General features: G+C 37.9%; 1 protein-coding gene across 1 annotated transcript; it reads right to left on the bottom strand.

Annotated features, from left to right (window-relative positions):
• Positions 1 to 820: 820 nt before the first annotated feature.
• On the bottom strand, positions 821 to 22260 carry GOLGA5 (golgin A5). The gene is made up of 12 exons (XM_032233316.1): positions 22058 to 22260; positions 18709 to 19316; positions 16701 to 16919; positions 15118 to 15337; positions 13608 to 13731; positions 12197 to 12400; positions 11259 to 11558; positions 6732 to 6830; positions 5577 to 5802; positions 4454 to 4559; positions 4128 to 4191; positions 821 to 1623 (listed from the first exon to the last, which is right to left on the bottom strand). Exons 2-12 carry the CDS (start codon positions 19268 to 19270, stop codon positions 1543 to 1545), a joined length of 2205 nt encoding a protein of 734 aa, XP_032089207.1. The 5' UTR covers positions 19271 to 19316; positions 22058 to 22260; the 3' UTR covers positions 821 to 1542.
• Positions 22261 to 24216: the final 1956 nt, after the last annotated feature.

Below are 24216 nucleotides of genomic sequence, written 5' to 3'. Positions count from 1 at the left end.
GCTAAGCTGGTTCAACATGTTTGGCTATTGCACAGAATAGGTTTTTCAACAGGATCATCGAAACCACACCTACAGGAGATCCTGCTGAAAGGATTTCATTTCAGAGCCACTTTTAAGCCAATTAACTATTAACATCGTGATGTCCTTGACGTGGGTTGTGCTTTATGCAGGCGGTCAGATGCCTACAGGCTCTGAACTTTCCTGATTGCGGTGTCCATTTACGAGGCGGTTGGGGTGGAAGGAAGGGGCCTTGGTGACGCTGCAGGAAGATCCTTTCATCTTTCTTTCTGGTGCAAAGCTAGCTCGCCCTCCTGAGGCACAACTTGGGAAGCATGCAAGCATGTTCCACCACAGAGCTAGTAAATTGGCAGCCAAACTACTACTCTGCATTAGCATTGCAATCTCCTGGCTAATGTAATAATGCCATACAATACTAATACCAATAGTAGTAGTAGTAAAAAATAATGATATATTTAATTTGCAAATTGAAGTTGAGCAACTGTGGAGAAAGAAATCAACGGTTGAACTAATAGTAACAGGAGTCCTGGGAGCAATACCAAAAAGGGCTGTCTAGATACATGGAAATTTTGAACTGGTTAGACTTGAATATTCTGACTTTGTAAAAACTCACCTTACTTGGAACTGCCTCCCTATTCACATGTTAAACAGCTCTTATGTCCTTGGTTAGGACTTGAACTGTTAAGTTTTTACCAGTCCCAGACTGTGAATCGAATTGAAGATTAAATCAATCATCATCTATTCTGCAGTTTATAAATACTTTATTAAGGACCTACATATTAAGATGAATGCTATGAAAATCTGAAGAAAAAATAAGTTTTAATAAGAGCTAATAACAATGTCAAAAATGCAAAGATCAAAAGGCACTGAATTGTACAATTCTTTATGTGCTCTATTGTACATGCTAATTAAAATAAGCATTAACAAGTTTTCTATATGGAAAATAAATTTCTGATATGCTGAAGAACCGTATTTTAAGGACCGCATCATCTCTATTCTCTTCTTTGCATTCTGCAAAGCAGCTGTCAAATCCATAATATATGGAACACTTTACACTAATTTATAATATTTACAAAGTTAAAAGGTGCACTAAAGGCAAAAAAAAAAAAAAAAAAAGAATAAAAGCTTCTTCTCAGCTTTTAAGTACATTTATTTTTTGGACGATAGCCCCATTTCCTGTACAATCAAAAATACATTATGTAACATATACATCTAGTCTTAAAACCAGGCTTCTATGCATATATATTATATGCATATATTATATTTTGACATGAATGTACCACAAAAGAGGATGAAGGAAGGTGGCAGCAGCAGATCCCTTAGTAGCTTTTCCCGAAGAAGTTGCGTGTTTTTACAAGTACTAAGCTTAGATTCCCTCGTGTTAGTTAATTTTTCTCAAGCAGCTAAAGAAAAGATGTAATGGTTGTTCAAATATTGACAGAAGCTTTTCTCTTCAAAGAGTCTTTATTGGATTCTTTTTCAAATTCAGTATATATTGCATGAAGGAGCCCCTTCCAGACTGGTCTAATTCCCACTTGGATGATCATGATGCATTTCTGGTGTGTATGTAAGTAGAACAATCATGACCCAAAGATGAAGCAGGACCTGACAAAAGAAAAATAGGAATAATGAATGGCACTTTGAATCAAAATAAACCAAACAATCTGATGGGTGCACATTGGCTGCTAGGAATATGACTGGTCTAGAAAGCTAACCTTGACTGAGTTAGAGAATTAAGAGGGTCAACCACTGGCTACTACCTGAATGGAGAACTGTCTGGGAAACCCATGGCTAAAGTGCAGATTAGATTGGGAAGCCAAATAAATATTATTTTAAAAAGGCAGCGGCAAACAAAATTTCCATTTCATGTCAAGAAAACTAGATAGAAGTGTCCATGTATCACTAATTGTATTGGATTTGAGAGTAACTTTGGCTTTTTAATACAAGAACCAAATGCATCAGCTGGGATTTGTTGTTGTTAGTTGCAAAGTTGAGTCCAACCCATCGCTGGGATGAGTGGTATTCAAAAGAGTCAGATGGTAGAAGTGGCATCATGATGTAAGCTCTACTTGACAGGTACCTGAAAACAGGCTCTGTTAAGTATAAAGCAAAAAAAGCTTTACATTTAGCAAGGACCTGAATATCACTATCCAAAATGCTGTCTGCTGCCTTCATTGTCACGCCCGATATCCTGCTGGGCTGTCCTATAGAAAAGCACTCACATGGGAGAGCCAGATGACCCACACATTCTGTGTGCGGAAACCACTTCCGAATAGAAGTCATCGACTTCTGAACTTTTGATTTACAAATATTCGCTGATACAAACAAACCTGTCTGAAACGCCAACCTAGAATGTTTCAGAAGGCAGAAGAAAGCAGAAAAGGGTGAATTTACAGTGTCTGCTCACTGATTTTGTGGGGTTTAGTTTACAGTGTTCTTCCTTTATCTAGTGGGTAAGGTAAAAATTGAATATTTTTCATAATGGAATGAACAGTCTCGTGGAATGGAATCTGTTTGTAAGGAGAGGGCTGCCTGTATTGCTCTTTCACAAGCAAGACTGAATATCTAAAGCAACCATGACTGCCATCAATTACACTTTGAAATTAATGAGCTCTGGTGTCTGTGGAGATTCTCAGTCATCCAGGTCATGGTTGTCCCAAAGGTGTTTTTTCAAAATGCAACCAGACTTTCTTTTTTGGTGATGATATTTCGCTTATCCAGGAAGCTTCTTCAGAACTGAAGAAACATCTTGGATGAGAAGCAATACGTCTTTTTGAAAAAAACACCTTTGGGATGAGCTACAGAATTTTAAAGACTTTATTGCTTGAAATGATAGTGACCAAAAAAAAGAGAGAAAAAAATACAAAATGTCCTTTAAAAGGCAAACTTGCATTAGTTCCATCCTGCTCAGAGATGAGATTCAGCAGGTTCTGACCGGTTCTGGAGAACCGGTAGTGGAAATTTTGAGTAATTTGGAGAACCAGTAAATACCACCTCTGAAGGCCCTGCCTCCATCTATTCTCTGCCTTCCAAGTCCCAGCTGATTGGGAGGAAATGGAGATTTTACAGTATCCTTTCCCTGCCATGCCCACAGAACTGGTAGTAAAAAAAAATTGAATCCCACTACTGATCCTGCTGCACAATTACAAGAAGTAAATTGTGTAAATTCTTACAGTATTTATTTTTATTTATCTCATCCTTATTTGTACAAATAACTCCAATGGCGAACATATCCAACACACCTTCCTCCTCTTATTTCCCCCACAACAACAGCCACCCTGCGGGGTGGGTGGGACTGAGAGAGGATGGCATGCCTTGGAGAAGTCTTGCGTATTGTAATAATAGAATGAGATAGGTGATACCATAAAGACGTATTATTATTAAATAGATTTATAATGATGCAATGGAATATTGGTATATATATGAATCGAATGTTTAGAATATTTTGTTTGAAATGAATAACAATTGTAGTTGAACATATGATGTACAATGATAACAATGTATCAATGTATATTTGATGGATAATCTGTGACTTTATATAAAACTGAAAGTGGTGATGCACAAGTACAAAATGTTGGAGAATTTTTTCATATTGCAAGAACAACAGAATGTGGTATTAGACATATTATTACTAAATAGACTAATAATGACGCAATGGAATGTTGGTATATAGATGAATCTAATCTCTAGAATATTTTTTTTTAAATGAAGGAATAACAATTGTAAGCTGAACATATGATCTATAATAATAATAATGTACCTATGTATACTTGATGGACAATCTGTGATTTTATATATAATTGAAAGCGGTGATGCACAAATGCTTGTAAGCAAACGACATGCTATATGTATATGTAATTGATGATGGTTTTATGTTTCATGTTTTGTCTGTCCTTGTTGGTCTAAAAATAAAAAACTTTTATACAAAACAAAAAGGAGAGAGGATGACATGCCCAAAGTCACCCAACTGGCTTTCATGTTACTTAGCTTTATAGTGAACTATACTTCACCTGTTTTGTATATTTCATTCATTGCATATCAAATCAAGATGAAATAGTATATAATGAAAATGGCATATTTTGCATTATGAGTACATTAAGCAGACTCACCATGTAAATGATTACAAATACCCTCGCAATAGGATATCGACGCAGAAAGATTCCAAGTCGAATGCTGTAACCAATTACAATAAAAATATTAGAAAATAGCATATAGGGGCACCAGAGATTTTCATAAAGCCATGATTACATTGCAAGTTTATTGATAATTCATTTTCCAAACATCCCAATCATTCAGATTTTTCACAGGATCCAGATATTGGTTCAACATTTTAATCAAGATAGCCACTGCAATATCAAGATTTCTTTCCAAGATCTTCTCCATGGAGCTAATTGCTTCTTCCAAGCAATCTTTCTATTCTCTGCCTTCTCCTCACCTGAACTGGTCTATAGTACTTGCAGCTTTGCGAACCTTGCCATACATTCCCGCTGCATTCACATCGAGATCACCAAAAAGGACAGGAACATTTCGCATGCGAGTGCCTAGAGGAATAATAATAATTTAAAAAGCAATTAGCAGCAGTAGAAACGATTCATAAACTACAGTAAATATTCATTACATAAGGTGTGATGATATTATGAGAAAGCAAAGTAGAAGCAGACCAAATTAGATGTGTGATTTTATAATGTTTTGTATTTTATCATGACCGCTTTGACAGAATGGAAATTTCAAACATATTTAAAAGGAGGTTGTACGCATCTGTGAGGATTTTGCATGCATTTCAATTTTATTTTAATGAAATACTCCAAAGGTCAGGCAATCTACTTCTGTAAACATCCTCACTGCAGAACACAGGTTGCAAAGCTATTATCAAAATTACAGTGGCCTGTTAAGAATCATGTCATAGCAAAAATCTTTTGGGAAAACTCTCTCAGTACTATAAAATGAAGCCATTTGAGGTAAACTGTAATTTTTCATTGTAACCTGGAGCCCATTACTGTCTCTATTTCACAGGTTTTCAGATGTGAAATTCACTGCTTATTTTGTTTCATTTTATTTGTTAATTAAATTTTTATGCCGCCCATCTCCCCTATAAGGTGATTCTGGGCGGCTTTTCTTATATAACAAAATGGCTCATCTACATGCACGAGAGGAAGATACGAGATGGGGGGGGGGGAAATCAGAAAATTTTGGGAAGGCAGAAGGGAAAAGGGAAGGGAATCCACACAAAGACTGAGAATCTCAGAGGTTGTTGAAAGGAAAAAAAAAGAGGAAACTATGAATAAAGGAATGGAACGGAGGATGGTTGATTGGAAGGACTGATTGGTGTCATGGCAGGAACATCAACATGAATGTGTTAAGCCAGTGTTTCTCAACCTTGGCAAGTTTAAGATGGGTGGACTTCAACTCCAGAATTCCCCAGCGCAGCTGGTTGGGGTTATTCTGGAAGCTGAAGTCCACCATCTTAAACTTGCCAAGGTTGAGAAACACTGTGTTAAGCTTTCCAATCTATCAGGATATACATTCTCTCACGATAAACAGTTCATTCCTCATTTTACCTTCGCTGTTGTCAATTCCCGCCATATTAATGGAGGAGCCATTGGTGGAAGCTCCCTGGACAGCCTTCAGCTGCTGCTCCAGTCGTTCCAGTTGATAGACTAAAGCATTTTTTTCTGTGCTGAGATTCTCCAGCATGGTTTGTTTCTGAATTAGTGTCTCTGTCAATTGATGCAGACGATTTTCTAACTCTGTTTGGCTACTGCTGCTCAATGTTTTGTTCGTTAGCTGCAGAGTGAACAAAGTAACATTGGAAGAGGAAACGAGTAAGCATCTTCATTGGAATGAGTGTGGACTGAACTAAATGCCTTCCCTTGCATTTTGCTCTATGTCTTGCTTTAGAATGAAGCACACAGCCCGGTGTTCTTTCCAGAGGTGGTATTTGGGCGAACCGGTAGCGGCGATTGTGGGAGGCTCCGCCCACCTGCCCCGATCTAATGTGTGAGCACTGTGCATGTGCAGAAGGCAGTGCACATGCGCAGATGTGAAGAGTGCGAGTGAAGCACACTTGTGCGCTCACATTTGCGAACCGGTAGGGAAGGTAAATGAATCCCATCACTGGTTCTTTCCCTTAGAAAAGTTGGGAGTGGGGTAAGGATCAGGACTTGCTACCAAAGAGGCGCAAATTGCTATTAGACAGCAGAATTTGACAGGTCTCATTCCTTCACCTTCCCATTTTTGGAAAAAGCTTGGCACAGAAAAGTGGCACTGGACTGCATAAAGGTGAGCAGATTCCACACAGCAGGCTCTACCCAGCATTTCCACCACCAACCTAAATATGAGAGGTCAGGTTTAGCAGAAAAAAGAGAAGTGAACACATTCATTTTTGTGTTAAAACGTTGTCAATCTGGAAGCATAAATCCAAATGTTGGATATATACTCCATTAGCTTTGCCTCCAAAGACTGATCTCCCTGAGATGGCATAACTTTGAAATAAAGTGATTTCCATTTAACTGTCTTTGTAGCCTTTATTTTAAGTTTTTTCTTTTTAATTATTTTTATCTAGAAATGATAAATATCATAATTTGAAAGAAAACCAATAGTTGAGCCAATTTCACTTCAAGGTTAGCTGGTGCGATGTTACAGGGGCATGGTTAAAAATTGTGGTTTGTTCAGAAATGTATGTTGACTGTAAAATTGTTAAGCTAATCCATTACCTGATTTCTTAGTTTCTGAATCTCCTCCTCTCTATCTGTTATTCGGCTTTGCAGAGAATTCTTTGTCCTGTACAATTCTTCCTCAGTATAGTGCAATTCCTGGAAAATAAACAGGTCCAGCAGCTATTAATATATTAAATGATAAAAGCGAAACATGATGGTACTACTATGACCTATTTGTGTTTACAACTAGAAACTTACTTTCTTTTCTGCAACTGAAAAGGCATTGCCGAAGCAGTAAAACACTATATTAAGACCATAATGAACATTTAGAAATTCCTAGATGCAGGCAACTAATTGCAAAAAGCGGTATTGCTAGCGGGGATCAGTTTCAACGTTTATTTGGAATGTAAAAAGCTGACAGTTTATAGATATTCCTTGGCTTTGTTTCTATAGGTAGTCCTCGACTTATGACCACAATGGAACCCACTATTTCTGATGCTAAGCAAGACAGTTCTTGAGTGAATTTTGCTCCATTTTGTGATCTTTCTTGCAACAGTTGTTAAGTGAATCACTGCAGTTGTTAAGTTAGTAACACGATTGTTAAGTGAATCTGACTTCCCCATTGACTTTGCTTGGAAGGTCACAAAAGATGATCACATGGCCCAGGGACACTGCAACCATCCTGAGTTCAGTTGCCAAGCATCTGAATTCTGATCACGTGACATGGGGATGCTGCAAAGGTCCTGTGAAAAATAGTCAGAAGTCCCTTTTTTCAGTGTTGTTGTAACTCTGAATGGTCACTCAATGAACTCTTGTAGATTGAGGACTAACTGTATTTCTTTCAGAAAGTTGTTAGATGATCTCTGTGACAATAAGGAAACCTTCAGAATTATATAGGTAGTCCTAAACTTACAATTGGTTGAATAACGATCTTTTGAATTTAGGACAGATCTCCCTAGGGCTGCTTAAAACCTGGATTTGGAGTTCTGATGGTGTCCCCCCCCCCCTGCAACAATAGCAATAGCAATAGCAGTTAGACTTATATACCGCTTCATAGGGCTTTCAGCCCTCTTTAAGCGGTTTACAGAGTCAGCATATCGCCCCCACAGTCTGGGTCCTCATTTTACCCACCTCGGAAGGATGGAAGGCTGAGTCAACCCTGAGCCGATGAGATTTGAACAGCCGAACTGCAGATAAGTCAGCTGAAGTGGCTGCAGTACAGCACTCTAACCACTGCGCCCCCTGGGCTCTCATGTGGTTGCCTTTTGAAGGCTCAACAACTGGCCTGCATTTATTACTACCAGTATTTGCAGCGTCCCCGGTCACATAATTGTGACTTACAATGTTTTTTGCTGGAAATCAGCATTTATTTCTGCCTTCTGGGATTCATTTAACAACTATGCTGATTCCTTTAACAACTGCCACAAAAAAGGTCATTCAATGGGGAGTGTAATGTGGTGACCTACTTAACAACCAGCACCACACACAGCCATAATTGGTGAATTCCAGGGATGAGACTGTACATTATAGTGGCTTTGACTTAGCAAAGGGATAAGAGAAGTTTAGATGTTGAACTGCAACTTCCTTCATCCCAGCCAGAGTGACTGATGGTGATGGATGCTGTGAGTTCCCCAAATTTAAAACCACATTCTCAACTGACTTAAAAGACAGCACTTTTGTTTAGATAGGTCAGGAAACATTTTTCTTTTGTCTCATTTGCTTTTCCAGAATAGAATGGAGGACACAAAGTAATTACATAGGTAAAATGAACAAAAAACCCAGTGCACCTGAGTGAGCAGAACCGCTATTTACTTACTGCAAAGCCATTTCTACATAACCATGGAAGGGGGGAAAAGCTACTCTTTTAGTATATCAATCTTTCAAAAATTAGAAATACAACCTGAATAATTGCAAAAAAACTTAAGATTTAAGGAAGAGTGATGGCAGATCTACAGTAAACAAATGACAGTCCCATATAGCATTAATGCTGAGGACTCGGCAAATCAACCGTGATGATTTTTATAGACCAGGTGTTACAGTTCGGCTTCTTTCTATGAACCTTAAAATAAGCAAGGAGTTTTCTCAGAGACAGAATATTGTTTTTGTCTCAAACCTCTCTTGATCTTAATTTTAGCACTGTTTCAGCATGAATATATTTGTTCTTGTATCATTTATCCAACGTGTTACTTAGCTCCACTAGATGAATAAAACAAGAATACTTGAGGGAATTAGATCTAGTGCTTATATGGCAACACAAACAAAACAGATGAGATTCAGTTCAGTTCGAAGTATTTTTATCCCAGAACAAAAAAATGGGTTAAACATGAAGAGCTATAATAAAACACCGCCATATGGCTTCAAGATACAGAATTAATATTATCTTTTGAAAGCAAGCATGGATCTTTTGCTTTTTCATTAGTTCAATTCGCCCCTGTCCAATTAATATGGAGTTTCTTGTGAAACAGGTAATCCTCCAAGATAAATAATCAGAAAAAGCAAATTAAACACCTTGCCTTTGATGGTTTCATCTATGGCAACTGTTTACAATAACAACAAAACCACTGAGTACAAGAAAAGAGGCCTATTTTCAATCAAATAGAATTTACAGGCATTTGTGTGGAAATCCAATTTTTGTGACAATTTCTAGAGATCAGTTTTGTCAGATAATTTTTCATTAGCTGCACCCAAGTGAAAAAATTGTGATTTAGTTTACCCAAATAAGCAGCTATGCATATTAGAAGCTCCATAACACGATCCTTAATAAAACAATGATAACTCATTTCTAATCTGCACATTATCCTGAGCTGATTGATACAAGGATACTTAGGGGCAACTTTTAACTAGGCATTTTCAAAAATAAATAAATTTGTGAACAGAAGAAATACTTGAGTATGAATTGCTTTTAAATCCAGTCAGCTATTGAGTTAGATACAAGTTTGTTTCAAAAAGATATAGATAAAATTATGTTCAGAATCAGGCAATATTGCTAAACAAAAATATCAAAAAAAGCCGCATAAACAATTTTGCTTGTTCACAAGTAAGTTTCTAACCATATAGATATTTTCATTTATTTAGCATATGGTGCAGTGCCTCCCCACAGCCTGTTTTGGGTCCCTGGAGGCTGTAGGGAGGCCTGCTAGGCACAAAACGGGGCATGCGGGATTCACACGCATGCATGGGGGTGGGGGGAGCGTGGGGGGAGATCATATGCGCATGTGCTTGGGGGAAGGGAACATTGCATTATGGATGTGGACACACGAGCGTGGGCTATTGCGCACACAATTTTGGCACACAAAGGAGAAAAAGGTTAGCTATCACTGATCTATAGCTATGCTTTTTCAAACTTGTTGACTTTAACATGTCTGGACTTCAACTCCCAGAATTGAATGAATGCTGGCTGGAGAATGACGGGAGTTAAAATCTGCACATCATACATTTGTCATGTCTGAAAAACACTAGTTGAGGCTGGAATGTTTAAAAAAGGCAAACCATTTCTATACTGGTGTAAAAAAAACCCTGCACTGATGAATCTAAGTGACCAAAACTGAAGATGACTTGACAGAACTTTTACCTTTATTGTTGACTTTCTAAATTGTATTGATGCTAAGAAAATTTGTCACTTAAAACAGAATCCTATATCTGTCTCCCCCTTAAGCTAAGAGTCTATTTATGCTTTCCTTTTAAAATAAATAAAGCCCTGCTTTAGGAATAATCCCTTTTGGTCTAAGACATATATTTGAACTTTGTGTAGTACACTGCATTAAAAAAAATACAACTGGGGGTGAAAGGACACACAGAAGCACTGATTAAGGAAAGGTACATATGATCCATTATCCAGTATTTGGTCAATAAGAATACTAACAATGTTGATACAGCTAGTTCAGAATGCAGCCGCGCGAGCGATATTGGATGTACCGAGATACACCCATATTACACCTGTCCTCCGCGAGCTGCACAGGCTGCCAATTGGTCTCCGGACACAATTCAAGGTGTTGGTTATTACCTTTAAAGCCCTACATGGCTCTGCGAGTCCGCCTACTGCCATACACCTCCCAACGGCCGATAAGATCCCACAGGGTGGGCCTCCTTCAGATACCTTCAGCCGGACAGTGTCGGCTGGCGGGCCCCCGGAGGAGAGCCTTCTCTGTGGCTGCTCCGACCCTGTGGAATCAGCTACCCCCAGAGGTCCTGACCTTACCCACTCTCATGGCTTTCAGGAAAGCCGTTAAAACTGGCTGTTCCAGCAGGCCTGGGGCTGTTGACCTTAGTGTTAAGGTCCAGCCCCGATTAGAACGTATGTGTGTTGTGAATTTTTAAACTATTTTTTACTTATTTTGCTTTTCTTTTTTCTTCTTTCGTTGTAAGCCGCCCGGAGTTCTCCAGGATTGGGCAGCCTATAAATTTAATAAATGAAATGAAATGAATGAAATGATACCCATCATTACAGACATATGGCCTTTTTTAAAATTATGTACTTCCAATATATATATCTTCCCCGTATATGAGCCCCCAAATATATCAATACATATAGAGAGCTCCTGAAATACCAATCAGCAACCCATTTCAACTCTTCCCAATATTTACCTGTTTCTGCCTCTCTAGTTCAGCCTCTACTTCTTGTTTGGCTGTTTTGTGCGTTGCAATTTGATCGTGCAACTCTTGAATTTGCTCTCTTGTGGACTCAGCTTCACTTATCTGCTGCGCTTCCATATCCTGCAGTTCAAGTCTCAATTGTTGCACTTGGCCCCACAGCTTCTGTACTTCTTCCTTTTGTGTGTCCCGTTCATGCCTCAGTTCCTCTAACTCCATAATGCTTGCTGTTTGACTATCCAGACCTTCAATACCGGAGCCTTCTTTCAAACTGTTTATCAACTTTTCCTTAGACTGAGATGCAAAGGCAAAATTAAGGATACGTGAAATTGCATTACAATCCATAGTTTGTTAACTGTAACCAAAACGGCAGAATGTAAATACAGCAATGGAACCCCATCAATTCTTTGCTTTGGAACACAAAGTTTCCATATCTAATATTAGTAATCAGTTAAGGTGAGGAATTTATGGACCTCTAACAGTAATTGGAATTTAAATCTCTCATAACTCACTACCACTGCTTGTGGAGGACAAAATTGATGGGAATTAGAGTTGATCCCCCATTTGAGTGGGACCCACGATCCCGATCTCAAATCAAATATATGGCAAATGTGAGCAAAAGTACATTGCCTGAAAACATTATTAATAAAATTCTGTTAAGAACTTGTCAAATTGAATACAAAATTATATCAAATTCAAAACTTCCTTAGCAAGGATTTTTTCAGTGATGAGTGGTTTCTATTAATATTTTTTTAGTCCTTTCAAAACAAACTAAAACATAAAACCTAACTAACAATTGTTTTATATTTTATTATTTTATTAACAAATTTGCATCTGTTCTTCACTTGAGGCTTCAGGACAACCTGTCCTATTTGTTTGTTTAACAAGGTCAGGAAGACATTGTTGAACTAGATTACTGTGGTGAGTATTACCTGGAGTATGCGTGTAGCTTTCTGCTTGTAGTCCACCAATTCTAGCTTAGCAGACTCTAAGTTAGTTTTGGCTACTTTAATTTGCTGTTGAAATTCCTCTGATTTCCGCTTCTCTTCCACATATTTCCTCTCAGATGCAGTTATGGCTTCAGCCAAGTTCTGACGTTCAGCTTCCATTTTACTCAGGCGAGTTGCAAATTCATTCTGATGGAGGAAGTTTTGTTTGGTTTTAGTACAAAAGAAAGAAATAAATGCTTGTATTTGTTATTTTAATTTATTCTAGACAAACAAACATAAATAATCAAGAGAACAGTTTGGACTAGTGGTTAAGACACCAGGCTAGAAATCAGAAGACTGCGAGTTCTAATCCAACTTTGGTTATGAAAGCCAGCTGGATGACTTTTGGGCCACTTCTTTCTCTTAACCCAATCCACCTCACAAGGTTGTTATTGTGGAGAAAATAGGGGGAAGAAGGAATATTAGGTATCTTCATTACCCAGTGTTATAAAAAAATGAAAATAAAGGCGGGATATAAATAAACAACTGCCAATGTCTTTATGCATGCAAAACTATTTGATGACAATCTACCAATTAATAACTGAATAAGATATTAAGATAAGGTAGTGCTGATCATAGAATTCTAAACCTAACATAGATGCTGTGGAACAAGGTTGAGATGAAGAAGTTCAGTTCTCATAGCCAGTAGGCTAGCTGATGTCTCAGTTGCTTTTGATACCATCAATCATGGATGGTTCCTTCTGGACCACCTGTGAGGACTGAAGGAACTACATTTGGCAGTGATTCTTTTCCTTCTTTGGGGGAGGGGATAGAGAGCCTACAATACTGCACTGACTCAAGCACCGAATGTATTGAAAGATACCTGAGCTTTCATTCTACATGTCAGCTTGTAAAAGCATTCCAGGCCTGCTTTCGAGTTGCCATAAGAGGAGGAGGGAGAACTGACGGAGCTGGTCGGCTGCCTCAACCTAAAACCACATTCCACACATGGCTTTCTCCAGAATGTATCCCTGGTTTTCGGAGAAAGCAAAAGGGGTGTGGTTTCTACAGCCTGCAAACGTATTCTGTTGGAGAATGTGATTCATGACACACCCCTGGGCTGGATAGATTCATAGTGGCCCGTAAATTACTTGAGGGCAGAGCTGACTCCTCTTGGGTAATTGCCGAAATGCTGCTCCTATAAATGACTGGATTTCTTTTGAAATTTGGCTCGAGGCTCATGAATTAATTAGGGGAGATAAAATACGTATTTGGCTCTGGTTGGTGGACCTTGGGAATCTGGTCAGAAACAATGTTGATCTAATAAATCTGAAGTGCCTCTGTCTCTATTATTGAGATATAGTTCTTCAATGAAAAAAAAATTAAACAGCATTCTCCAGATCTGCTATCTAACCTGCATCTGCTTGTAGTTGTCTTGTTCCCGCCTAAGAGTGGACTCCGCTTCATGCAACCGCTCCTGAAAGGTCTGAAGGGCTTGATTGTGCAGACTGTTGCCTTCGCTATTATCCTTTATTATTCTGTATAAGCAGAGGACAAAGATTTAAGGAAACATCTTTTAAGATCCATATCCATCTTTGGTGGCCTCCTGCATATATTACTTCTTTGTATTCTGCAATGCTCGCTCTCCATCCCTGCACATCCTCTTGCCATTCCCAACATCCGTGTTGGTATTGGCTTACAGCTTTTGATTTATATATTGTTTTTATCTTTGGGTTAAAGGGATAAGGTTATAAGGATATCCAGAGTTCGGTTGAAGTTGGCTGGCCATTTAAAAAACCCTTGCAAACCCTTTTCAATTATTTGTAAGGATGTGACACAAAATAAGGGACTAGCCTTGCTTACCATCTCATCAGAATACAGATATCACCTGAATTTCTAAAATGCCTTCTTTCCCTTCTTTTCATGGCATGATATGTCAACATAATTTTTCCTATTTAAAGTCAGTGGTGGAGTAAACAAGAGTACAGGAAGAAATGAAAATACTTAAATCATGCCTGGAATTATATTTTAACTGAATAGTTTTGCTGCTTCTATATACTATATATTTATCTGAACAAAGCCTACTCTCTTTTTCAGAATGTAAGCAAAGTATCCACAAACCCTTAAGCAATAACTTCTACCAAATGAAAAAGAAAATAGACAATTCCTTCCCCTTTTTGCTTTTCAAGAAGAAAAAGCATAGCATAAAGAAGTACTGTATTTTTCAGCGTATAAAATGCACCAAGATTTTGAAGAGGCAAATTTTAAAAAAAGGTTTTTGCACTCTGCAGACCTCCCAAATACAGCCCATTTTCCATTGTAGAGTGCTTCTGGAGGTGGGGGGGGGATGAGCAAAAAAATGGCCCATTTTTCACAAAAATTGGCCCATTTTTTGTCAAAAAAGGGCATGCATAGCCTTTAGGAGACTTATAGACTACTCATGGGGACGGGGGGGGGGGGGAACTGAACAAAAAATGGCCTGTTTTTGCTCATTTCTGCCCTCCCCAGCCCCCAGGACCACTCTGCAAGGCTCCTAAAGGCTAGGCACGGTCATTTTGGTGAAGGGGCGGGGTTTCGGGAGGCAAAAAAATGCTGTATTCAGTGTATAAGACGACCCAGATTTTCAGCTTCTTTTTTGAGGGAAAAAGGTGCATCTTATACTCCAAAAATACGGTATCCTCTAATGAATCCAGTTGTCCAGATGTTAACACATACCTTTGCTATTAACGTATTATTTAAAGTAAATGTTCCTTAATATGAAGAATTAAGATTAACACATACACACACATACTGAGTTTAAATTTTAAAAAAGTATGAGATGTAAAAATAATTTTAACAAACAAGAGGGACGAATAGCCAATACCCTTAATTATAAACAGCCTAATCTCTCCAATAAATACAGTGACATGATGGACGCTGAATACCTGGATTTTTCATTCTGTAGTGTTTCCAGAGCTTTATTACGTGAACTCAGAAGTTGATCAGCCTCCTGCAATCTCACTTTTAGGACAGCCAATTGGGAATCCTTGGCAGCAGCAGCTTCAGTCAAATCATCAACTTGAGCTTGAAGTTCCCGAACATGTCTGTCATTGCTTGAATTGTCAGCATTCCATTTTTCAATTCTTGCCCGGGCATTGGTTAATTCTATAAAGTTGACGTTAGTAAATATCAGTAAGTTTATAGTCCATATTATTATGTGTGCAGTGTGATTCTGTCAGTGATCAGAAAAAGTTCTTGGTTCATATGCTGACCCACTAAGCCAGAGTTTTTAAAAAATGTATTTTGTTATTTAGACTATATGTCCTGGTTCAAGCATAATGCTTAAACCAGAATGTCCGGATTTACATATCCAACCAATTCAGAAACAAACTTTAATTATGGCTTAGCATAATACATAAACCCAGTCATGTTTCCAGTTATGTAACTATGGTAGGAAAACCAGTTTGGTGTGTGGTTAAAGGAATTCCAAGAATGGAAGAATGTGAGTTTTAATCCTGCCTTAGGCATTAAAATGCCTGGATGACTTTCAACCAATCACTTTCTCTTAACTCTAGGAAGAAGGCAAACCACTTTCAAAAAAAGGTTGCTATGGAAATTGCATGGAATTGGAGACAAAGATTGACTTGAATGCACAAAATATACAATATAAAACAACTACAGCTGGGATATGAAATCATATTGGAAGCAATCATTACTCCTTTTATTCTTCCACAAACCTACATGAGTTCTTCCATTTTTCTCCTGAATTTGATCACTGGGTTTGCAATGACAGTAATCTTTGAAAATATCAATCAGCTTCAGATCCTGCTTATACAGACAATCCTGGTTGTATTAAGGCTTATGCCAATTGAAGCAAGGGTCTATAGAAAAGCAAGCAATGGAAACAAAGGAAGAATTCATGTAGAAGAGAAGTAGATGAAACATGGTGCATTTTCTATCTCAAATCCTAATTAGAAGGAATATTACATTTCAAGGCTAACATGGAATGCTAACTGCTCATGATTTACGTGCACGAAACACTTGGCTCCTTCCTTTTGCATTTCCAGTTAAGGACAGAGAAAAAGGTTAATCTCCCTAAGAGGGGCAGAAGGGAGTAATAGCATAATCAGGGATGGGCAGCTGCTTTACCAGGTACATACAAAACCAGTAAGCCACTAGACAGGCAGAAGTAAATTACTAAATGAGTCATATATATTTGGCTATACAGGAGAAATTGAAAAAAGCTCATCCAAAAGGTGGTGGGGGGATACTTTTATAAATCTCTTATTTAACACATTTCTATATATTCAGCCCAATAAGAAAATATAGAATGTAATTTGGTCTACTTCAAAGCCATCATTAAGCATTTAACTTTGCTATAGAACACAAAGCACTTTATTTTGATGAATATCACTATTTTTTTTTTTAAAAAAAAAGATGGTTCCCACTTGGACTGAACGGATTAAAAAGACTTCTTCAACTAGCAGCCCACAAAGGATCTTTTAAAATGTGCAAACCTTCACTCTACCTGTTTGGGTTTCTTTGGCTCGCTGAATTAATGATGCCATTTCTTGATTTAAAGATTGCACTTCGTTACGCAGTAGTTGATTTTCAAGGCGAAGATTGGACAGTTCATGTGATTTACCGTCATTAAGGGTAAGGTTGGGATTAATTTCTGGGGTTTGCAATGAATCCTTTTTAATATCCACATCCGTCTCCAATCCAGAACTGGAACTATCAGACGTCTCTATACAAAGAGATTCATATTTAAGAAACCTGACACTGTTCAATTTCTATGACAAACTATATAGCTATTGAAAGTGTCATTGAGGTTAACAGGATTGCTATAATAAATAATTGTACATTAGCTTATAAACAGGGAGATTAAAAATAATTATAGCACTATTATAAACATGAAACACCCTTACTTCACATATACTATAAACAAATTAAACATCTGACATTTCAAAAATAGATCAGACATTGTTAATTTATGACCCACAAAATTAATGATGTTCAAATGCTGAATAGGTCTCCCGTCTTGCAAAATGCAGGCAAAAACTGCAGGTTACATATAAGTGCCTATAAATGCACTTGCGTGCAAAGTGGAAAGCCTCAAAACACAACTGAATGAACTGTGTTCATTTCAGTATACTGAAAGCCAACACCCCTGCTGTTGGCTGGGTCTTACATTGCCTAATAAAACCAACTTTGCAATAATAAAGGTAATGAACAAAGTACGTCTTACAACTAGAAATGGGAAAAAAGTGACACCTTCCAGATATTTTGGATTATAATTCTCACAATTCAGGGGCAATTTCCATGCTGGCTAAAGCTGATGGGGGCTGAAATCCAAAACCCTTTCAAGAGTGCCCATCTGCCTATTGCTGTCACGTCATTTTTGTCAGTACACTAATAAAAAGAAAACTATGTAGTTTCACAGGTAATTAAAAGAATTACTAAAATAAGCAACCCTGTTTGCTTCATTAGTTCAATTCCCACAGTATTATTTATTTCATTTAGCAAAGAGTGCATTTGTGGGGATAAACAAAAGTTCAGCAAGGGTGAAAAACCACTTAGAAATATCATGCATTTTTATCATAAAGAAAGATGGCCACCTACACGAAATAATGAAATGTAGTAAAATAGGAGCCAGGGAAGTCTTAAAAAGCTGTGGGCCATATTAATAAACAGATACATTTGGATTGCTATTTTAAGTACCCATAACTTTGTTTGCAAGAGGCAAGTAAGGCAAATGTAAACAAGTTTCTGAAATGCATCCTGCATTTTACAATTTGCAGCAATAATTTTAGAGAGAGAAAAAAAACAAGACAAAGCCTTTAGAATTAATAATGCAACACTGACTTGTCTATACACACTTAATATGGATTTGAATGATTAAATATTTAATTTATTTAAATATTTAAACTTGCATCCTCCTCCTCTCAAGGGGCAGCAGGGACTTCTGGAAAATTATAGAAATAGTACATTCAGTGAACCTGTACCAAGGAAATAGAAAACTCTGATATTTCTACATTTGCTCTTCATGGACTAACCTCATTATTATTATATTTAGTAAGATTACATCACCTGCTTCGATCCTTGAACATCATTTACATGGAGGTCAGTCTCCATCCCTTTGTAACTTATGTGAATGCTGCTTATGAAACAAGCATTAGGAAATCAGACAATTTCTAATTTATCAAAGAAGCTTTGTATGAATGAGTAGTAATCTATACCACTGTATAGATTACAATCTGGTGCTTTTGAGTGCACTTCCCAAAATGGGAACTTGGGAGAGCTTTTGTATTAACCCATCGGGAGGGTAAGTAAACATGGCTTTTCAACAAACTATCCAGATGGATATAAGAGACATCCTAAACTGTGATCCATATGCTTATATAATCTCAGTTTAGCCAACACAATCAGAATGGCACTGAATGATCATCAATATCAGACCAGAATCCTGTCACCATTAATACCCTTCAAAAGAATCCTTAAAACATTCCTTAACATCTGTGGTTATGCTTAACTACCATTGCCTTGACTTTGAATGGAAGGGTCTTCCCCTGTTTTCATGCTGTGTGAACTTGCTGAGACAGAGCTAATACTTGAAGTCCGAGAATGATTTTGAACAGTGGCTGCTTTGCTCTTCTCCCTTTTCAGGTCCTTTTTCCCATTAGGTTCTTTTTCAGAACTATTTAGAAAGTCAAACAGGAGTTCATCGTTCGGTTCAGATTTTTTCCTTCTCACAAATTGGAAAGAGGGTCTGGACGCAGAAACTGTTTCTGTGGATGGAGAGCCTTCCACAGAGGGCCTGGGTGCTACCTTAATATTGGCAGTTCCTGCTAAAATTGTTGCCTTCTGATGTTTAATGTTCTCCGCTGCTGATGAAATAAAACTTGATGCAGATGACGCATGATTCTCCTGCTCTCTGGTCTTATATGGATTGGGATACAAATTGACATCATCCACCTGGCTACCAACATAGGTTATACCACTTGCATTTTCTTTCTTGCTTAAAGCAGATGCAGCTCCTTGGTCCACTCTATTGAGAAGGTCCTCTGCCTTGCCAGCCAGGTCGGTAAACCAAGACATAATGGAAATCAAAGAGTATATGGAATTTTATCATCCAACATTCAACCTGGGGTGGGGGAGGGGGGAGAGAGAATACAAAGAACAGAAAAGTTACATCACACAGTCACTTAAATATCAAAAAACATTATCACAATATATCTTCTGTTCTTCAAAATGTAGTTATGCAATTAATATAGTTTGCTGTTCCCATTCTGCATTATATGCATTATTCACACATTTTTACAGACAACCCAAAATGAGATAAGATCCATCCCTGGAAACAAAAGTAGGATGTCAAAAGGAAGATGAAAAGCATAGGTTCACGCTGGTAAGAACTGCACACTTTTCTTTATATTTTAGAAGAGGACTGTTGAATAGTCAGCTATCAGATGGAAAGGTGCAATTCACGTCACATTTATTTTTTGATCATAAATGAGAATCCTTTCTTTTGGATTTCTAAGAGATTGTGGCATCTCTTTAAAGCATAACTTGCTTTACACAGGAATCAGTGGTTTTAGTAGTACAAATGATTTGCTGGAGGTTGATTTGGGATACTGTAGTAGGCAACTGGTTAGTATGAGGCAATTACTAGGAGACATGCAGAACAAAATCCACTCGGAATTTTTCTCTGCAGTTTCCCCAAACTACACAAGAAACAAACGTGGATGTTTCTAATTTGTTAAATATAGGGAGAAGACTGGATTCAGATGGCTCATTTCCAAACAGTTACATCAAGAAAATATGTATAAAATAATATTGGTGACCTATCTGTATCTGACAAATTCATATATCTTACCACTGGAATAAATGGCCAGAAATATGAATAGAATTCAGTCAAAAACATTAAAAAGTTCATTTGCTTTAGCTTCAAACTTAATGCAGGAAATTACGTAACATCCATTCATTTAATAAGCTATTAAAACAATTGTGATTTTCCTTTCCATTCTTATCTGCATTATTACTTAATCTACAGGTAATCTACCCATGTTACATTATTATAGTTATTAATTCTTATCAGCAAGCCCAAAATGCATACCATTTCCTAAGCATAAAATCAATCAGGTGTAAAAGATCATGTCCACATCTGAAGATTCAACTAAAACTGATTTACTGTATTCATAATACACAAAAATAGTCTCATCTAATAGTTAGCACCTGCTAGGAGTTAGATAAGGATCAAAGGAATTTGGGGGGGGGGGAGGTTGGTTGGTTGGACTTATGGCTATGTAGAGATTCTAGGTTGATCCCTCTTTCAATTCCACGCCCCCAGGTTCTGCCAATCCTTCCTCTAAAAAATCAGAACACAATGATCTTTCTGCCAAAAACAAGTAAGTTCCTTGGAGCTGCTACATTTTTCTGATTAATGTATTAGTCAAACTAAACTGCTCCTAGTTATGTTATTCCTGGGAGCCAGAGGTACATCATCTCTGAATTATTCCTAGTCAATGTCTGAGTTCAAAATACGGTATGTTTCCTTCTGTTCTACAGTCCCAGGTCATTTGGGACTCAATATGTAGTGAATGGGATTGTAGTGATCTACTTTTTCTTATTATCCTCTTGGAAGAAATTATAAATATGTGCAGCACAGACATCCTCATATTACCTTCTGCCATCAAATAGATTACATTTTACAATTGATCACATACAGTAAATGCATATGTGGAAACAGTTGTATTTTGCATACAAAAGAAAAATGTTAGGGTACGCTAGGCTCAATATTATCGTATGCTGATACAGTATGGATGATGTTACCTATTTGGGCAATGAAACACCTGCAAAGGTAACAAGCAAACTCAGAGAGCAGCAAGGAATCCTCATTTCAACCCTGAGTTACAAATATTCTCCTTTAAAGAAAAAATATCTGAAACAGAATTTTTGGTAACCATTTAAATGTTTGGTAGCCATATCCCATGTTTCCCTGAAAATAAGACAGGGTCTTATTTTCTTTTGACCCTGAAATAAGCACTTGGCCTTATTGTTGAGGTGCAGGAGGCGGTGAGCATGTTGCAATATTTTCAGCTTATTTTCGAGGGAGGGTTTATTTCAGTGCATGCACTCAAAAGCCCAATTGGGCTTATTTTCCAGGGAGGTCTTATTTTCAGGGAAACGGGGTAATATTTACAAATACTGTATATTGTTCGATGCCACCCCTTACGAAACTAGGCCAAATTGGTAAGAAAATGGAACAATAACACAGCATTCCAGAGAGCTGAAACAAGGACACTTGTTCATGCATTTGGTATCTTTGCCATTAGTCTACTATACTCAAATTTGCCAATTCTTTCAATTTACTCTTTAAAAAGGGCCAATTCATGCATTCAATCTTATTCTGGTTTTCTCTTTTCTACCTAACATCCTCATTTGGGGCCAGATGTCCTCCCTTGTCCTCTTAACTATCGTTAACTTTTATCTTTCTTTCTCTTTTTCTCCATGAGAAGGGACACTATCCGTAAACACCCTGTTAAGGCTGCTTCCTCTTTTATTCGGCTGGGTCTCTCTTGTCCTCCCCAGAATCACGGCAGCCTTTCAACAGGTAAAGATCTCCGCTACTTCTGACCGATGACGCTAGCAAAAACCTGCATCGGCTGAAGCTACCCTGCAATTCGTGGGGATTCCCTGCCACAACAAGAGCAGGAAGGGGGGAAAGGGGGCGAAAGAGACGACAAGAGAGCTCTAAAGAACTCTCGGGGGTCTTTATTCCTCTTCCCGCCCCTCCGATTTCCTCCATCTATTCAGACGACCCCCACCCACATTACACCCACAAACACACACACACACCCCTCTCCGGTCTTTTAGGCCTCTGCTTACCCCGGGTTTCTGTCGCCAGCGATTCTGCCACGATCCCTTCAATCAGGAGCCCAAAGCGGACCCGGAATACCGAGACAGGGTGAAAAGGAGGCAAAGGGGTTGCCGTCAGCCCGCAGAGGCATCCGGATCAACCTTCCGGGAGACGTGGCCACTGGCAGGCGAGCACAAGGACCCAACGGAACTTCTCTCCTACAAGGTTTGCAAGGCGCCGGCGCGGAAAAATACCTGCCGGGAAGTGACGTAAACACGCATGCCCGATTCTGAGCACTTTCTGCAGAGAGAGAGGGAGGGAGAGGCGGAGGAAGGGAGGGAGAGGGGGAGAGGGGAGGGGGGAAAGAGAGAGACGGGAAAGGAGTAGTACGAAAAGGAAGTTATTTTTTATTTTATTTAGTTTGTCACTCGTGTACAAGATAACAGGAATAAGAATAAACATGAATAAGAACTCAGTAAATGGGTACACATTTTTGATTGGAAACGCCAAGGTGATACTGACTACACACTTAGGTGTGCTGCAATCCAGCTTCATATGTAAAACGGTGTTTTTCAACCTTGACAACTTTGAGGTGTGTGTGGACTTCAATTCCCAGAATTCTGTTGCCGTCATTGGTGGCTTAGGAATTCTGGGAGTTGAAGTCCCTACACTTGAACGTTCCAAAATGGGAATCGCCAATCTAAAATGTTGCGCTATACCAATTTACGTTTAACAAAATATTTAAATTACTTTTCGGTGATTTCATGGACACGTCCGATTTTTTTCGCGTCAATGCAAAGGATTTGCTGCTGCAGTTTCCAGAATGTTTATATATTATTTATTTCACCATTCAGACTAGTTTTATGATTTCTGGTGCTCTCCCATCCAAAAACTATCTCGTTCCAACCTTGATTGCCTTTCTGAGCTCAGCCAAAATTGAATGACAATAGTAGCTTTAGGAGAGTTAGTGTTATGCGTTTTCAGATAGTATTTCCAAGATATTCTTTGTTTCAAGAGGTATTTTGCTTTTATTAATAAATGTCATTAATATAAATAACAGAAGTGTGCTTTAAATATATACAATACGCTTCTTATACAACAGCATCTCTATAGAGAATTCAGTGTAATTGTTAGGCTTGATTTATGTTTAGATATTATACACATAGGAATATAAACATCTATGTAATATATTTTACAACTATCACTGCAATTGTCTGATTATGGAAAACTTTTAAATTAGAGCGCAGGACTTTTATTCTGTATTAAAATATCGTGGGAGTATATGGCAACATAATTTACTTACTAGGGAGAATACTTATTTATGTTTATTCTCCATATAATCATAGTTAAAATAATAAAGATGACTAAGATAATGGAATCATCTTTGAAGTAGGAAGACATGGAGAGTTATGAGTTTAATTAGACAATGTAATTTTTAGATTGAATGTTAGCCTCAAGGTAATGATGGCATTTTAGTTTTCATCCAGCAGAGGACACTATCTGAAAACTTTTACTCTCTTTTAAAAATGGGTTTTGGTTGGTGAGAAAAACATATATAATAAAATGTGAAATATATTCACAACACTGGGGTGTAACTTTTCCCTCCTAAACCATTTCATGTTCGTGTTTGAATTTTAGTGTTTTACTGTATAAAATTGAGTTTCCTGTTCGTGTTTGAATTTTAGTGTTTTACTGTATAAAATTGAGTTTCCTGGTTTTTAGAGAATTTCTTTAGAGAATCAGTGATTTTCAGAAACTACTATTTTCCCCCTAAAAAGAAGAACAGACAGCAGAAATGGGAACATTTGTTTTAATTAGGGAAGAATTGTGAGAAGACAGTGATACACACACACATTTAAGGAGTAAAAGAAAGGAGAAGGTTAAAAAAATCCTCAAATCAATGGATTATTGAACAAATCAATTGAGCATTCTCACAAATGATCAGGCTCACATTATCCAATTTAGGACAAATTATATAAAGTCTCTAATGCTGAGAAAGATGGAAGGAAAGTGAAAAAGAAGACAACCAAATAGCAAGACAAATGGACTTGATCACTGTGGCAATGTATGCACCATTGGAAAACCTCCAACAGGTTAGAGCAAAGGTCCCCAAACTTGGCAACTTTAATACTTGTGGAGTTCAGCTATGCTGGCTGGAGAATTCTGGGAGTTGAAGTCCACAAGTCTT

The sequence above is a fragment of the Thamnophis elegans genome, chromosome 1 (genome assembly GCF_009769535.1).
Source record: "Thamnophis elegans isolate rThaEle1 chromosome 1, rThaEle1.pri, whole genome shotgun sequence".
In the NCBI taxonomy this organism is placed as follows: Eukaryota; Metazoa; Chordata; class Lepidosauria; order Squamata; family Colubridae; genus Thamnophis; species Thamnophis elegans.
Note: the sequence above shows the minus strand (reverse complement) of the source record. Positions and strands in the feature narration are given on the sequence as shown.